Raw genomic sequence first — 18,700 nt, 5'->3', positions numbered from 1 at the left:
CTCCACGGCATGTGGGATCCTCCAGCACCAGGGCACGAACCCGTGTCCCCTGCATCGGCAGGCGGACTCTCAACAACTGCGCCACCAGGGAAGCCCCCTTCTAGCTCTTTGTGAAACATTTCTTGTATCTTCTTGGTCTGTGCCTCCATTCTTTTTCCAAGATCTTGGATTATCTTTACTGTCATTATTCTGAATTCTTTTTTCAGGGAGATTGCCTATCTCTATTTCACTTAGTAGTTCTTCTGGGGTTTTATCTTTTTCCTTCCTGCGGAACATATTTCTCTGCTGTGCTGTGATGGACTTGTGCCTGCCCGTGGGAGGGTGGAGCTGGGTCTTGTCCCTCTGGTGGGCAGGGCCGTGTCAAGGGGTGTGTCTAGAGGTGGCCGTGGGCTCAGGATGACTTTAGGCAGCTGTCAGTGGGTGGGGCTGTATTCCCACCTTGTTGGTTGTTTGGCCTGAGGCGTCCAAGCGCTGGAGCCTGCAGGCTGTTGGGTGGGGCCAGGTCTCAGTAGCAAGATGGCGACCTCAGGGAGGAGGCATACTCACTCTGAGAAGCATTCCCTGGGGCCTTCGCCACCAGTGTCCTTGCCACTGCAGTGGGCCACAGCCAACCCCTGCCTCTGCAGGAGACCCTCCAAGACCCATAGGTAGGTCTGGCCCAGGCTCCTGTGGAGTCACTGCTTTGCCCTGGGTCCCAGTTCACATGAAACCTTGTGTGTGCCCTCCAAGAATGGAGTCTCTGTTTCCTCTAGTCTTGCGGAGCTCTTGCACTCAAGCCCCACTGGCCTTCAAAGCCAAATGCTCTGGAGGCTCCTCCTCCGGATGCCAGACCCCCAGGCTGAGGAGCCTGGCATGGGCCTCAGAACTCTCACTCCTATGGGAGAACCTCTACGATATAGTTAGTTTCCAGTTTGTGGGTCACCCACCTGGTGGGTATAGGATTTGATTATATCGTGAAAGCACCCCTCCTGCCATCTCATTGTGGCTTCATCTTTGTCTTTGGATGTAGAATATCTTTTTTGATAGGTTCCAGGTTTTTTTGTCAATGGTTGTTCAGCAGTTAGTTGTGATTTTGGTGTTTTCGTGAGAGGTGGTGAGCTCAAGTCCTTCTATTCCACCATCTTGTCTCCATTCCCCTGCATTGTTTTGTTATTGCCTTTTCACTCCTAGGAAAATTATAACTTGAGTTTTCTAAAGGTCAGAAACATTTATTTGTAAAAGTATAATTCGTATTTAAAATGTGTCTGAGAAAAAAAATTAACACGTGTAAATGTTCAAGAACAATAATCCTTCAACTCATGAACGGGTAAACAAAATGTGGTATATCCACATAATAGGATATCATTCAGCCATGGAAAGACTGAAATTCTGATGCATGCTATATCATGGATGAACCTAGAAAACATTACACCAAGTGAAAGAAGGCAGACACAGTAGACCACATATTATGTATTCCATTTGTGTGAAACATCCAGAAAAGGCAAATCCAGAGACAGAAGGGTAGTTTAGTGGTTGCCAGGGACATGGGGAAGGGAGGACTTGGGACTGTCTGCTAATAGGTATGGGTTTTTATTTGGGGGAATGGGATGGAAATGTTCTGGATAGCAGTGGTAGTTGCACAACCTAGTGAATATACTAAAAACCACTGGAGTGTACACTTTAAAATGCTGAATTTTAGGTTATGTAAGTTATATCTCAGTTTTTTTTAAAGTTCTTTTAGGGACTTCCCTGCGGTCCAGTTGTTAAGACTCTGCACTTCCACTGCAGGGGGCACGGGTTTGATCCCTGATTGGGGAGCTAAGATCCCACATGCCATGTGGTGCAGCCAATAAATAAATAAATAATTTTTCTTTAAAAAAGTTCTTTTAAAGAGAACAAAAAGCTTTTGGCTACACTGGCTCTGGAGTTAGACATCAAAGAGCAAATCCCATCACCACCACCCTTGCCTCCATCCTTTAATAACCAGAGGCCTGAACATATCGTGGTGGGAGGAAGTTAAGAATTCCCTGAACAAATACATTCAACCAAACATTTATAGGTGCTCAGGATACAGAAATAAGACATGTAGCTCCACCCTGACCCTATACACAGAAAGCTTCCTGTGTGATCCATGTGCAAACCTGGAGACACTGGAGTGTCTGTGCATGTCTGCAAGGTGCACTCCTTGGGTGTGGCAGGCATGCACCCACTGGGTCTGAGTGAGTTGAGCAGACCCCAGGGAGCACATGGGGCTGGGGCTGGGGCTGTAACATTGCCTGGACTCACTGGTTTCTGTAGCAGTGCTGCTAAAGCAGGTTGACATGTTTTGCTCTCTCAGGCCCAGGGGCGGATCTTTGGGAAACTGAAAGAAGAAAACTTCTTTAACCCCAAAGAGGAGGTGAAGCTGGAAGCCCACATCCGAGTGCCCTCCTCTACAGCCGGCCGTGTGATCGGCAAGGGTGGCAAAACCGTAAGTGTGCTCTGAGCTGGCTTCGTCTCCTGGCCTGACTTCCCTCAGACCCCCACTGACTCTTCAAGGACAAAAATGTAATTAGCATCATCTAGAGCTGAGGGCCCCAAATCCACAGTGCTGAGCCAGACACCGAAACACCAGGGTCCTGGGTCCAGGAACACTGCATCTAGGCTATGTGCTGGGAAATGAAGACAGGGAGGCTGCCTTCTTCCCCTGTAAACCCACACACATAGCAGCAGGAAGATGATAAGGAGCAGAGTCCCACCCAGAGTATACAGACATACCTTGCAGATATTCTGGGTTCTGGTTCCTGACCACTGCAGTGAAGCAAGTCACAGGAATTTTTTTTGGTTTCTCCCTTCACAGGTGAATGAACTGCAGAACTTAACCAGTGCAGAAGTCATTGTGCCTCGTGACCAAACGCCAGATGAAAATGAGGAAGTGATTGTCCGAATTATCGGGCATTTCTTTGCCAGCCAGGTACCTGTGCTGTGAGGGTCCAGTCTTTCCTGCTAATCTCTTTGCAAGTCTCTAAGTTCTTGGTGACCTGTCCGGTAGCCCCAGGCCATGCACACACACACACACACACACACACACACACACACACACACACGCCGACTCCATGCACAGATGGAACAGGGCAGGGGCGACTGTTCCTTGGCTCACCACTGCTCTCCCAGGCCTGCTGGAGAAACCTGAGGAAGGGTATAGAGCTTTGGAGTCAAGCCAGCACAGTTCAAGCCTCTGAAATGCTGAACTGCGGGCTCTCCTGTTCCCTCGTCCTCCTGCTCAGGCCTTAGTCACAGCCTTCCCCTGCTGGGAGCCATATACCAGGCAAGGGCCACCCTTGGGCCCTGAGGACCAGCCTAGGTGCCAGAATTCCACTATTATGGGTTAAACGCTCATGTCAGGAGACCCTTGTTTCTGTTTCCTCTCCTCTACTTCACTGTGACAACCCCCATTAGGACTCAGGGCTCCACACAGCTGCTTCTCTTCCAGTCAGAAGGGCTAGTGACTCAGAATCACGTGACCTGGTTCTTTTTGATGCTTTGTTGTTGTTGTTGGGGGGGAGGGGCTTGGGTTTGGGGATAGAGCAGTCCAGTCCCTGTCCCAAAGGAGCAGAGGCAGTCTAAGCCAACACTGCAGGTTTGTCTGAGCGTCAGCCTGCGCTCTCAGTGCCGTGCCTTTGCCAAGACCTGCCACGCTGCTGTGACCTGCACCCCACCAGCACCCTTTGAGACCCCTGTAGTCAGAGCCCAACCACACCACCCCTGGGGCTCTCCCATCCCAGCTCTTCCAGCGTCCCGGGCGTGGGTCTCAATGGCCGGGCCCCTGTAGTTCAGTCTGCAGGGTTCTCCCTGCCGTGGGAGCAGCAGGGTGGGTGAAGGGACAGGTTTGGGTTCATGTGTTTTCTCCACTTGTTCAGGGTAGAGTGTCGGGCCAGTTTCTCACTTTTCCCCATCCCATTGACTGTCCATCTTCCCTTGCCATACACCACTGTCTTTGCAGTAACTCTAGGAAGGCAGGGAGGAGGCGAAGCGTTGGACATTGGAGTGTGTGTTAGCTGGGAGGGAGGATGCCGACTGACCTCTGCAGCTTCCCTAGTCACTAATGCCCTGGTTCTGCTTCCTGGGGTCCCACCCTCTTACCCTCCACCCAGCAGCCTCGGCGGGGTGGGGGTGGGGAACTCTGCCACTTTACTTCCAGGCAGAAAAGGCCTGGAGTCAGGGCCTCAGTAGGTAGATGACACTTTTCTGAGTTTAACGCCTCCTTCCCCCAAGTCCCAGACCCCCACTTCCCCACAACCCACTGCTTGTCCTCAGAACTGGGTTCCTTTTCTCCCCTGTCCCCCTCCTCTCCCTTGCTGCAGACTGCACAGCGCAAGATCAGGGAAATTGTACAACAGGTGAAGCAGCAGGAGCAGAAATATCCTCAGGGAGTTGCCTCACAGCGCAGCAAGTGAGGCTCCCACAGGCACCAGCAAACAACGGATGAATGTAGCCCTTCCAACACCTGACAGAATGAGACCAAACACAGCCAGCCAGATCGGGAGCAAACCAAAGACCATCCTGAGGAATGAGAAGTCTGCGGAGGCGCCAGGGGCTCTGCAGAGGCCCTGAGAATCCGGGGGGCCAGGGAGGAGGCGGGAGGGCAGCCGTGCCGGGGCCCAGCCTCCCAGCTCCCCCAGGGCCTCTGCAGGCTTCCCAGCCATCCACTTCACCATCCACTCGGGTCTCTCCTAACCCCACCACGCTATCCCTTCTAGTTGAACTAACATAGGTGAACGCGTTCAAATCAAAGCAAAATTCACACCCTTTTCTTTTTGCGGAAAATTGTCTCTGTACATGTATGTACATATTAGAAGGGAAAGATGTTAAGATATGTGGCCTGTGGGTTACACAGGGTGCCTGCGGCGTTAATATATTTTAGAAATAATATATCAGATAACTCAACTAACTCCAATTTTTAATCAGTTATTCTTTTTTCTTTTTAAAGAGAAAGCAGGCTTTTCTAGACTTTAAAGAATAAAGTCGTGCTTTGGGAGGTCTAACAGTTTAGTAAGGAGCTTCAAGGCCACCCACACAAAATTCACCCGGAGGGAAATTCTCGTGGAAAGGACACTCACAGCAGTTCTGGATCACCTGTGTATGTCAACAGAAGGGATACCGTCTCTCTGAAGAGGAAACTCTGTCTCTCTTCATCCCTATCTAGCTCACACACCCATTTCTCTTTGCTTCACAGGTTTTAAACTGGTTTTTGCATACTGCTATATAATTCTCTGTCTCTCTCTGTTTCTCTCTCCCCTACCCCCTCTCTCCCTACCCATCCTCTCCATCCCCATTCTTGTTAATTCCCTCATCCCCCTGTCTCAATTCCCATATCTACGCACCCCCCAGGCAAAGCAGTGCTCTGAGTATCACATCACACAAAGGAACAAAAACGAAACACACAAACCAGCCTCAACTTACACTTGGTTACTCAAAAGAACAAGAGTCAATGGTACTTGTCCTAGCATTTTGGAAGAGGAAAAACAGTAACCCATCAAACCAACCAACCAAACAAAGAAAAATTCCACAAAGAAAGAATGTATTTTGTCTTTTTACATTTTGGTGTATAAGCCATCAATATTCAACAAAATGATTTCTTTCTTTTAAAAAAAAATATGGAGGAGAATAGCAATTTTACAGAGGTCGTTGGCCCAGGGCGTTAAATTTACAGATTTTTTTAACGAGAAAAACACACAAAAAAAAGCTACCTCAGGTGTTTTTTACCTCAGCACCTTGCTCTTGTGTTTCCCTTAGAGATTTTGTAAAACTGATAGTTGGAGCATTTTTTTATTTTTTTAATAAAAATGAGTTGGAAAAAAATAAGATATCAGCTGCCAGCCTGGAGAAGGTAACAGTCCAAGTGTGCAACAACTGTTCTGAATTGTCTTCCGCTAGCCAAGAACCTATATGGCCTTCTTTTGGACAAACCTTGAAAATGTTTATTTAAAAAAAAAAGTGACAAAGAAAAACAGAGAGAGAGAATATTGGAGATGTCCTGAATTTCAATAGGGTACGCGCCATTAGGGCTTTTTGCGCTAAAGGATGAACATGTACTGGTTTATGTGAACAAGCCATTTTACCACCAGACTGCAATGCCAGTTTCCTCTACTGCAAACAGTGTTCTGTGACAAAAACAAACAAACAAAAAGAAATATATCCAGCTAACAAGATCCTGGTGTCTTGGTCTCTTATTTTACTAAGTATCGCCCATCCCAAAATGTCAGCTGGATTCCATCTCTGAGGGGACTTCAGGGAAATGGGTGGCATATACCGTCAGGATTGGGAAGCTACCCTGAGGAGGCTGGCTTCTCCAGGCAGGTCTTTGGGAGAAGCTAAACTAGGTCAGTGGTGCTCAGACTGCTCCTCAGACCAGCAGCACCAGTATCACCTGGGAACATGTTAGAAATGGAGGTTCTCAGGGTCCACCTTGGGACAGAAATTCTAAGGGTGGAGGGTGGGCCCGAGCAGTCTCTGTCAGTGAGCCCTCTGGGTGATTCCGATGTACGCTGAGGTTTGAGAACCACAAAACTAGAGGGCTGGATACTGACTGCACAGTAACGAGGTAAGGCCATCCCCTATCTTAAAAGAAACTTTAAGCCTGGCCAGGGAAAGAGCTTATTTTTATGTGGGGGGAAGGAAGAGGATAATATACCTGACAATTTAAGGGAAGAGGTACTTCCTTCACCCCTCCCCAGAAGCCCAATTGTAAGTATGTCAGGAGATGTGGTGAGTAGGCCTAGACATCCCTTCTATTCTGGTTAGTTTCCCTCCAACTTTGCCTCAAGACAATCTCGTTTTCTCCAACATGGAACTATGGAAAGGAAGAGGTTGTTTGCAAATTGGAGGAGGATTCCAGCATAGAGGGAGAATTTAAAAACATGAGAAAAAGGATCGATAGAAATTTGGAGGGGTTTCAACAAAAGAGGAAATGATGAGCCCTAGACAGAAGGCATCTTGACAGGTAGCAAGGGTAGAAGAAAACACTGGACTTCTAAGGGAAGCAGGAGAAAACTGATAACCTGGCATCAGCTAGGATGTGAATGACTTGGTGACTGAGTAGACAGAGATGGAATAAGGACTTATGGAGTATGAAAGCATTTGGCCTAGTCTTATTCCTGCATCCCTGGGGAAGGACATGGGCAACAGAGGCATCCCTATGTGAACGATGATACGAGAAGTCCACAACTGTAGAAATTCAGAGACCAGCCTAAATTGTACATGCATCCAAATCTTTCACTGTCTTAAAGCTTAAAGGAGATATCTTTGACCTGCTACCGCTAATGTCTAATACCACTGCTAGCAAATCCCCTGATGTTTACTGTCAATTGTTGCCGCCTTTTATTTCTTCTCTACATTCCCCTTAAGATGCTGGTGAATTAAAATTTGAGACCCCATATGCATGTTAATTTTCTACTTCTAGCTCATACCAGCCACATAAGTCACTGTCTCTCTAGAAGCCATGAGTGCTCTTAATAGCTCTTGCTCTCACAGAAACAGCCAACATGAGGAGAAACCTCATGGAACAACTATATTCTAACTTGACCTCGATCCTCCTGTGTTCTCTTGTAAAAGTATGGATCCAAGGTACTTGGTTTGTTCCCATTTTAAGATCTAATCTCAGATGTGGCTGACAATAAACAGTGAAGAATATTCCTTTTTGCCTCCAGTAACCTCTAGTGATCAGGGCAAACTGAATGAAAAACCAAACTCAAACGGATCCCTGTATCAGTTTATCTGTAACTGCAACAATTCCTAATATGAAAGATTCCCCTGACTCCTGTGACTCCTGAATGTCCCTGATTCTCGATAGCTACAAAACTGCTTCCAGTCATCCTCACTGAACCTGGCAAACTCTTTTCTCAACTCTAAATTCACAGAACAGCAGTACTGGGAAAGGATTTTCGAGGTCATTTGCTCCACTTTCCTAATACGGAATAATGTCCTCTAAACTCTCTCCAAAGTCTGGCCACTCCCCCGCGAGGGGAAACGCAGCTCCTAAGGCAGACAGTTCTGTCTTCGCAGTCCAGCCTCGTAGATCTTCCTTCCACTGATCTGAAATCTGCTCACCCCACAACCACTACACACTGAATCTGCTACATGTTACTTAGGACAACTCCCCTAATGTTTGAAGACAATGTCTAGTTCTCCCTTTACTCAGTTCCTCCAGTCATCCCTCATCGCTGGGACTTGCTTTCCCTCGGTTCTGAAAAATTGTGAAGGAATACAGTCCCACCTGCATCCTGCACCTTCTAGAGCCCCAGTAACTGGCGGTCAGCATGGGAGGCCTTGCTCAGCAAACAGCTGTGAAGGGAACTTAACCAGGGCATAGCTCAGCTTTACCCTAGGGCAGGCCTGAAGGCAGGGATGGGTGCCTCTTTCCCTGTACCAGATCTCTACCAGTCTTAACTTTCTCATCAAGAGAATAAGAAAGCCCAGACCCAAACGTTTTCTCCCTGGTTGCCTGTACACTAGCTAAATAACCTTGTGCATATCACAGCCTCTTGGAAGCCTGTCTCCTCATCTGTAAAATAAAAGTTTGAACACAACAAAGTGTTTGATTCTAACTGATGTATAAGAAGGGACTTTCAAGGCAAAAATGGCTTCTGGTTAGCAGCCTTCAACGTTCCTCTTACAACTTCTCATTAAACATCAAGAAAGAGGACCTACTGGTGGCGCAGTGGTTAAAAATCTGCCTGCCAATGCAGGGGACACGGGTTCGAGCCCTGGTCTGGGAAGATCCCACATGCCGCTGAGTAACTAAGCCCATGCGCCACAACTACTGAGGCCGTGCTCTGGAGCCCGCGAGCCACAACTGCTGAATCCCACGCACCTAGAGCCCGTGCTCCACAACAAGAGAAGCCACCGCAATGAGAAGCCTGCGCACTGCAACTAGAGAAAGCCCACACAGCAATGAAGACCCAACGCAGCCAAAACCAAATAAATTTATATATTAAAAAGAAAAAATCATAGGGCCGGACCAAGAAGGAGTAGGAAGACCGTGAGCTCACCTCCTCTTATGGGCACAGCAAAATTACAATCATTTACAGAGCAACTATCAGAAAACCCAGAAGACTAGCAGAAAAGATCTACAACTAAAGATACAAGGAACCACAACAAGATGGGTAGGAAGGGTGGAGTTGCAATATTGTCAAGACCCACACCCCTGGGGGAGTAACCCACAAATGGGAAGATGATTACAATTGCAGAGGTTCTCCCCAAGGAGCAAGTGGTCTGAGCCGCACATGAGGCTCCCCAACACAGGGGTACACTATGAAGATGAGCCCCCAGAACATTTGGCTTTGAAGGCTAGTGGGGCTTACTTTGGGGAGATCCAGAGAGATACTACTCTTAAAAGGTGCACACAGAATCTCACATGCTCCGGGACGACCCCATGCGGAAGCAGTAATTTGAAAGGAGCCTGGGTCAGACCTACCTGCTGAACTTGGAAAGTCTCCTGGAGAGGCAGGGAGCAACTAGAGCTCACCCTGGGGACAAAGACACTGACAGCAGCCATTTTTGAGAGTTCCTTCCACCATGGGGACACTGGTGCTGGCAGGTGCCATTTTGGAATCCTCCCTCTAGCTTGTTAGCCTCGGGACCCGGCCCTACTCCCTCCTACCAGCCTGTAGGCCCAAGTACTGGGTCCCCTCAGGCCAAGTAACTAGCCATGTGGGGACACAGTCCCACCCATGAGCAGCCAGGCTGCCTTAAGACCCCCGTAGCCCAGAGCCATCCCTGAAAACAGCTCTGTCCACCAGAGGACCCAGGACCTGGACCCAGACACTTAGTACACAGGCACTGCACTCAGAACTTCCAAGACCCTGCAGCCAGAGACCCTGGGAGCCAGCTCTGCCCACCAGTGGGCCAACACCCCAGGACCTCCTGGGCACTTACCCCACCCACCAGTGGGTAGACAGCAGGAACAGAACCACCATGCCCCATAGCCTGCCTTGTCAGGACTCAGACAATACACCAGTAGGACAGCACCACCCTCAGGAGCCCCAAGCTCCAGCCCTTTCCATCAGCAGGCAAACATCTCCTTTGGGCACCTCAGCCAGAAGCCTTTGGATCCAGCCCCACCCACCAGTGAGCTGGCAATAGCTCTGGGAGCCCCTGGGCTCTGGCCCCACGCATCAGCAGGCCAATACCACCTCTGAGATACCATGCACTATTCAACCAGCCAACCCGGGATCCAGCCCCACAGACCAGTGGGCCAGCACCGGCTCTGAGACAACCTGGAACCTACAGTGAGCCATTTCAGGAACTGGCCCCAACCACCAGCAAGCCAACACTATATCCAAGAATGCTGGCTCTGCAACCACCCACCCCAGAACCCAGTTCTGCCCAAGAGTGAGCCACCACTAGCCCCGGACCCTCCAGGCTTCTGTAACCAGCCACATGACCTGGCCCTGCCAAACAGTGGCTGGCAGCCTCCACACAAGGCAGACCCTGGCAACCAACCAGACCAGGGGTCAGCCACTCCTACCAGACAGCCCACAATAACCAGCCCTCTATAATAAAAAGACCCACACAGCCCACATAGGTTAGGAGCACATCTAGAGCATATAGTACTGGTGACCAGAGGAGAGTACACTTCTGGGATGCATAGGATGTCTTCTACAAAAGGCCATTTCTCCAAGGTCAGGAAATGTAACCAACCTACCAGACACACAGAAATAAAAACAACAAATTCAGAAAAATTAGGTGACAGAGAACATGTTATAAAAGAAGGAACAGGATAAAACCCCAAGAAGAACTAAATGAAGTGGAGGTAGGCAATCTATCAGATAAAGAGTTAAATTTTTACAATCAAAGATGATCAAAGAACTCAGGAGAAGAATAGATGAACAGAGTGAGAAGTTAGAAATTGCTGGGAATTCCCTGGTGGTCCAGTAGTTAGGCCCTGGTTCAATCCCTGGTCAGGGAACTAAGATCCTGCAAGCTATGTGGCATGGCCAGAAAAAAAAATTAGAAGTTTTAAACAAAGACTTAGAAAATATAAAGAAGAACCAATCAGAGATGGAGAATACAATAACTGAAATGTCTGAAATGAAAAATACACTAGAAGGAATCAACAGATTAAATGATACAGAGAAATGGATCAGTAAGCTGGAAGGCAGAGTAGTGGAAATCACTGATGCTGAACAGAAAATAGAGAAAAGAATAAAAGGAAATGAAGTCAGCTTACAAGAGCTCTGAGACAATATCAAAACGTTATAGGTGGCACCTCCCTGGTGGCACAGTGGTTAAGAATCCACCTGCCAATGCAAGGGACATGGGTTCGAGCCCTGGTCCAGGAAGATCCCACATACCATGGAGCAACTAAGCCCATGTGCCACAACTACTGAGCCTGCGCTCTAGAGCCCACAAGCCACAACTACTGAGCCCACGTGTGACAACTACCGAGACTGTGTGCGACAACTACCGAAGTCCACACTCCTAGAGCCCGTGCTCCACGATAAGAGAAGCCACCGCGATGAGAAGAAGCCCGTGCACCGCAACGAAGAGTAGCCCCTGCTTGCTGCAACTAGAGAAAGCCCAAGCACAGCAACAAAGTCCCAACACAGGCAAAAAATTTTTAAATAAATAAAAGAAATTGATTTAAAAAAAAAAAAGTTATAGGTGCCCCAAAAGGAGAAGAGAGAAAGGGGCAGAAAACATATTTGATGACATAATAGCAGAAAACTCCCCAAACCTGGGAAAGGAAACAGACATCCATGTCCAGGAAGTACAGAGTCCCAAACAGGATCAACCCAAAGATGACCACACCAAGACACACTGTAATTAAAATGCCAAAAATTAAAGATAAAGAGAGAATATTAAAAGCAGCAAGTGAAAAGCAATGAGTTACATGCAAGGGAACTCCCATATGGCTGACTTTTCAGAAGAAACTCTGTAGGCCAGAAGGGAGTGTCATGATATATTTAAAGTAATGAAAGAGAAAAACCTACAACCAAAAATACCCAGCAAGGCTTTCATTCAGATTTGATGGAGAGATCAAAAGTTTCACAGACAAGCAAAAGCTAAAAGAGTTCAGCACCACCAGATCAACTTTACAAGAAATGTGAAAGGGACTCTCTACATGAAAAAGAAAAGACCACAACTGGAAACTTGAAAATTATGAAAGGAAGAAAAGCACACTAGTAAAGAAAAATATACAGTAATGGTAGTAAACCAACCATGTAAAAAGCTAGTAGAAGGGTAAAAAGACAAAAGTAATAAAATCATCTGTATCCACAATAAGAAAGTAAGGGATACACAAAACAAAAAAATGTAAAATATGATGCCAAAAACAGTAATCACTAGGTGAGGGGAGTAAACATGCAGGGTTGTTAAAATGCATTTGAAGTTAAGAGATCAGCAACTTAAAATAATCACACATATATAGATGGTTATATATAAATCTCATGGTAACTACAAATGAAAAATCTATAATAGGTACACAAACACAAAAGAGAAAGAAATCCAAATATAATACTAAAGGTAGGGGTTTCCCTGGCAAAGTTAAGCCTCCATGCTTCCACTGCAGGGGACACGGGTTCAATCCCTGGTCAGAGAACTAAGATCCCACATGCTGTGCAGTGTGGCAAAAAACAAACAAAAAAACCCTCCAAAAAACTAAAGATAGTCATCACATCACAAGGGGGGAAGAGAGCAAAAGAAGAAGAAAGGAACAAAAATGAACTACAAAAACAACCCCAAAACAATTAACAAAATGGCAATAAGTATATACCTATCGATAATCACCTTAAAGGTAAATGGACTAAATGCTCCAACCAAAAGACACAGTGTGGCTGAACAGATACAAAAATAAGACCCATATATATGTTGCCTATAAGAGACTCACTTCAGATCTAGAGGCACATACAGACTGTAAGTAAGGGGATTAAAAAAAAGGTATTCCATGCAAATGGAAATCAAAAGAAAGCCAGGGTAGCAGTACTTATACCAGACAAAATAGACTTTAAAACAAAGACTGTAACAATAGACAAAGAAGGACATTACATAATGATCAAGGGATCAATCTAAGAAGAAGATATAACAATTGTAAATATATGTACCCAACACAGGAGGAGTTAAATACGTAAAGCAAATATTAACAGGTACAAAGGGAGAAACTGACAGTAACATAACAGTAGGAGACTTTAACACCCCATTTACATCAATGGACAGATCATCAAAATCTGGTCTTAAATGACATGTTAGACCAAATGGACTTAATAGATATATATAGAACATTCTATCCAAAAGCAGCAGAATACACATTCTTTTAAAGTGCAACATGGAACATTCCTCATGACAGATCACATGCTAGGCCACAAAACAAGCCTCAGTAACCATATCAGGCATTTTTTCCAACACAACATTAAGAAACTAGAAATTAAATACAAGGAAAAAACTGCAAAAAAAACCACAACACATGGAGACTAAACAATACACTACTAAACAACCAACAGATCACTGAAGAAATCTAAGAAATAAAAAAATACCTGGAGACAAATTAAAATGAAAACACAACACTCCAAAATCGATAGGACATAGCAAGAGCAGTTCTCAGAAAGAAGTTTATAGTGATACAAACCTACCTAAGGAAACAAGAAAACTCAAATAAACAACCTAACCTTATACCTAAACAGAACCAGAAAAAGAACAAAGAAAACACAAAGTTAACAGAAGGAAAGAAATCATAAAGATCAGAGCAGAAATAAATGAAAAAGACCAAAAAAAACACCAACAAAACACAAAAAAACAATTTAGGGCTTCCCTGGTGGCACAGTGGTTGAGAGTCCGCCTGCCGATGCAGGGGACATGGGTTCATGCCCTGGTCTGGGAAGATCCCACATGCCGCGGAGCAGCTGGGCCCATGAGCCATGGTCACTGAGCCTGCGCATCCGGAGCCTGTGCTCTGCAATGGGAGAGGCCATAACAGTGAGAGGCCCATGTACCGCAAAAAAAAAAAAAAAAATCAGTGAAATTAAGAGCTGGTTCTCTGAAAAGGTAAAATTGACAAGCCTTAGCCAGACATATCAAGAAAAAAGAGGGCCCAAATCAATAAAATCAGAAATAAAAAAGAAGTTACAACTAACACCACAGAAATACAAAGTACTGCAAACAACTATATGCCAATAAAACAGAAAACCTAGAAGAAATGGATAAATTCCTAGAAATGTACACTCCCAAGACTGAACCAGGAAGAAGTAGAAAATATGAACAAAGCCATTACCAGTACTGAAGTTGAACCAGTAATTTTAAAGCCCCCAACAAACAAAACTACAGGACCAGAGGGCTTCACAGGTGAATTCTACCAAACACTTAAAGAAGCATTAACATCTATCCTTCTGAAACTATTCCAAAAAACTACACAGGAAAGAATGCTTCCAAATTCATTCTACAAGCCCAGCATCACCATGATACCAAAACCAGGCAAAGATATCACAAAAAAGAGAAAATTACAGGCAGATATCACTGATGAACATAGATGCAATAATCCTCAACAAAATATTAGCAAACTAATCCAACAATTCATTAAAAGGGTCATATAACATGATTAAGTGGGATTTATCCCAGGGATGCAGGAATAGTTCAATATCTGCAAATCAATCAAAATGTGATACACTATATTAACAAACTGAAGAATAAAAGTCATATGATCTAAAAATAGAACTGCCATATGACCCAGGAACTCCACTCTGGAATAAATGAGAACACTAATTCAAAGATACATACACCACAATGTTCACGGCACTATTTACAAAAGCCAAGACATGGAAGCAACCTAAGTCCATCAACAGATAAAGGATAAAGAAGATGTGATAAACACACACACACACACACACACACACACACACTCACACAAAGAGAAGAATATTACTCAACCATTTAAAAAAAGAATGAAATTTTGCCGTTTGCAACAACATGGATGGACCTGGAGGGTGTTATGCTTAGTGAAATAAGTCAGAGAAAGACAAATACTCCATGTTATCACTCATATGTGGAATCTAAATAATAAAACAAATGAATATAACAGATACAGACATATAGAGAACAAACCAGTAGGGAGAGGGAAGGGGGGGAGAGGGACAAGATTGGGGTAGGGGATTAAGACTTACAAATTACTATGTATAAAATAAGCTACAAGGATATATTGTACAGCACAGGGAATAGCCAATATTTTATATAATAATTTTAAATGGAGTATAATCTATAAAAATTATAAATCACTGTTATATACTTGAAACTAATATTGTAAATCAACTATATTTCAATAAAATAAATTTTTTAAAGTCATATTTTTTCCTAGTTGCAGTGCATTTCAGGGTAACCAAATTAGTTGATAAGAAGTTTTTCTTTTATAGAAGAATTCAAGGTAATTAACATAGAGAAATGATAAAATTAGAAAAAACAGAAATATAGATCAATGGAACAGGATAGAAAGCCCAGAGATAAACCCACACACATACGGTCACCTTATCTTTGATAAAGGAGGGAAGGATATACAGTGGAGAAAAGACAGCCTCTTCAATAAGTGGTGCTAGGAAAACTGGACAGCTACATGTAAAAGTATGAAATTAGAACACTCCCTAACACCACACACAAAAATAAACTCAAAATGGCTTAAAGACCTAAATGTAAGGCCAGACACTATCAAACTCTTAGAGAAAAACATAGGCAGAACACTCTATGACATAAATCACAGCAAGATCCTTTTTGACCCATCTCCTAGAGAAATAGAAATAAAAACAAAAATAAACAAATGGGACCTAATGAAACTTAAAAGCTTTTGCACAGCAAAGGATACCATAAACAAGACCAAAAGACAACCCTCAGAATGGGAGAAAATATTGGCAAATGAAGCAACTGACAAAGGATTAATCTCCAAAGTTTATAAGCAACTCATGCAGCTCAATAACAAAAAAACAAAAACCCAATCCAAAAATGGGCAGAAGAACTAAACAGACATTTCTCCAAAGAAGATATACAGATTGCTAACAAACACATGAAAGAATGCTCAACATCATTAATCATTAGAGAAATGCAAATCAAAACTACAATGAGATATCATCTCACACCGGTCAGATTGGCCATCATCAAAAACTCTAGAAACAATAAATGCTGGAGAGGGTGTGGAGAAAAGGGAACCCTCTTGCACTGCTGGTGGGAATGTAAATTGATACAGCCACTATGGAGAACAGTATGGAGGTTCCTTAAAAAACTAAAAATAAAATTACCATACGACCCAGCAATCCCACTACTGGGCATATACCCTGAGAAAACCATAATTCAAAAAGAGTCATGTACCAAAATGTTCATTGCAGCTCTATTTACGATAGCCAGGACATGGAAGCAACCTAAGTGTCCATCGACAGATGAATGGATAAAGAAGATGTGGCACATATATACAATGGAATATTACTCAGCCATGAAAAAGAAATGAGACTGAGTTATTTGTAGTGAGGTGGATAGACCTGGAGTCTGTCATACAGAGTGAAGTAAGTCAGAAGCAGAAAAACAAATACCGTATGCTAACACATATATATGGACTCTAAGAAAAAAAAGATGTCATGAAGAGATTAGTGGTAGGACGGGAATAAAACACAGACTTACTAGAGCACGGACTTGAGGATATGGGGAGGAGGAAGGGTAAGCTGTGACGAAGTGAGAGAGTGGCAGGGACATATATACACTATCAAATGTAAATTAGATAGCTAGTGGGAAGCTGCCGCATAGCACAGGGAGATCACCTCTGTGCTTTGTGACCACCTAGAGGGGTGGGATAGGGAGGGTGGGAGAGAGGGTGGCGCAAGAGGGAAGAGATATGGGAACATATGTATAACTGATTCACTTTGTTGTAAAGGAGAAACTAACACCCTATTGTAAAACAGTTATACTCCAATAAAGATGTTTAAAAAAAAAGTTTTTCTTTTATAGAAGAATTCAAGGTAATTAACATAGAGAAATGATAGAATTAGAAAATCACCATTTTGTACCTCTTAATAATGGATCATCAATTAAATTTAAAACCAAGAAGAGAAAGATAAATAGGAACTCTGACAGCCTGAATTACAGATCAATCTTAGCACCAGTAAGTAGAACAAGTAGACATTATGCATCATGTGATACAATACAGTATGACCACTAATGAAGTATCCTTGCCTAATAAATTCAACCTGAATCTGATCAAGCCTCTAGATCAAGCTTACCAGTTTACATGAAATATAAGGGATAGAGGAAGTAGTTAAAAACCACCAAGGAGTTATAAACCAAATCTAGAAGTGGGATTTTCTGCAGGAACACCCGGTTTCTCTAATAAATAATAGTACAAGGAAGGAGACTATTGTTGAATAAAAGAGACTCAAGAGATATAATAACCAACGGCAACATGTACCTTTTACTGGATCCCATATTACTGTTCTGAGACTGCTGTAACTACCACAGATTTGAATGGACTTAAACAGCAGAAATTTATTCTCTCACAGTTTTGGAGCCAGAAGCCTGAATCAAGGTGTCATCGGGGCCAGATTCCCTCTGAAGGCTCTTCCAGCTCTGGTGGCTCCAGGCTTCCTTGGCTTGTGGTAGCATCACTCCACTCTTGCTTCTGCAGTCTCATTGCCTCTTCCTTTTTTTAAGTTTTAACTCCAAACACAAGTTTATAAATTAAAAAGCAACAGAGCCTGTCCAGCCAATCATTAACACTTGGGTGTCTTTATCCAGATTTTGTTTATACCGAAAAATGGGTATAAAAATAAACACTGCCTAGGCCCATTTCAACGCCTCCACCATATCCATCTAAAAACTGTCTGCTTCTTTCTTATATGGCATGTGATTGCATTTACGGCACACCCAGACAATCCAGGATAAATTCCTTTTCTCAAGATCTTTAATCACATCTTTTGCCAAAGAAAGCAATACAGGTTCCAAGGATAAGGATGTGGACATATGTTTTGGGGGGCCACCATTCAACCCACTATATATCCTGATTAGAAGAATGTAACAAAACGTTTTAATCATCAGGGAAACTGAATATGGACTATTAGATGGTACTGGCAAATTCTTACTAATTTTGTCACGTGTAAAAATGACAAAGCCTTTTTCTTTAAGTTATTATACGTTGGGGAGACATTCTTAAGTATTTAGGTAGAAAGACATGTCTGGGTTTTGCTTTAATATACTCCAGACTCTCCCCCTCCCATGAAAAAAAGGTGAATCAAGATTAGCCACATTTTAGTAACTGCTGAAAGGTGGTGATGATTGTTTATATCTTAAAATTTCCATAATAAAAAGTTTTTTGTAAAGTAGTTGAATAAAGATAAAATTGTCCCCTAAAATGAGACATTAAATCCTTCAGAATGAACTTATCCAGAAGACCTACATATGAAAAATACTATAAAACTTAAATCAACGGAGGTACAAGTCATCAGCCTGTACCAGAAGAAAAATCAAAATACTAATGGGTGATTTTTATCTCTGATTTTTAAAAAAATACATGTAACTTAAAATTTTTTTTTTTAATTTTTTTACGGTATGCGGGCCTCTCCCGTTGCGGAGCACAGGCTCCAGACGCGCAGGCTCAGCGGCCACGGCTCACGGGCCCAGCCGCTCCGCGGCATGTGGGATCCTCCGGACCGGGTCACGAACCCGTGTCCCCTGCATCGGCAGGCGGACTCTCAACCACTGCGCCACCAGGGAAGCCCAAAAAAAT

At 44.0% G+C, this 18,700-nt stretch overlaps 1 protein-coding gene across 7 annotated transcripts in view; it reads left to right on the top strand.

Annotated features, from left to right (window-relative positions):
- IGF2BP2 (insulin like growth factor 2 mRNA binding protein 2) overlaps nucleotides 1-8,538 on the top strand; it is a 170,942-nt gene extending 162,404 nt beyond the window's left edge. For all 7 annotated transcript variants that reach the window (XM_059063727.2, XM_059063728.2, XM_067034168.1 and 4 more), the window contains 3 exons: nucleotides 2,318-2,449; nucleotides 2,819-2,932; nucleotides 4,323-8,538. In XM_059063727.2, coding sequence (XP_058919710.1) covers nucleotides 2,318-2,449; nucleotides 2,819-2,932; nucleotides 4,323-4,415 — 339 coding nt within the window. In that variant the 3' untranslated portion in view covers nucleotides 4,416-8,538. The remainder of the gene's footprint in view (nucleotides 1-2,317; nucleotides 2,450-2,818; nucleotides 2,933-4,322) is intronic.
- The last annotated feature ends 10,162 nt before the right edge of the window (nucleotides 8,539-18,700 follow it).

This window comes from Kogia breviceps, chromosome 5, assembly GCF_026419965.1.
Source record: "Kogia breviceps isolate mKogBre1 chromosome 5, mKogBre1 haplotype 1, whole genome shotgun sequence".
Taxonomy (NCBI): Eukaryota; Metazoa; Chordata; class Mammalia; order Artiodactyla; family Physeteridae; genus Kogia; species Kogia breviceps.
This window is presented reverse-complemented; position numbering and strand designations above follow the sequence as displayed.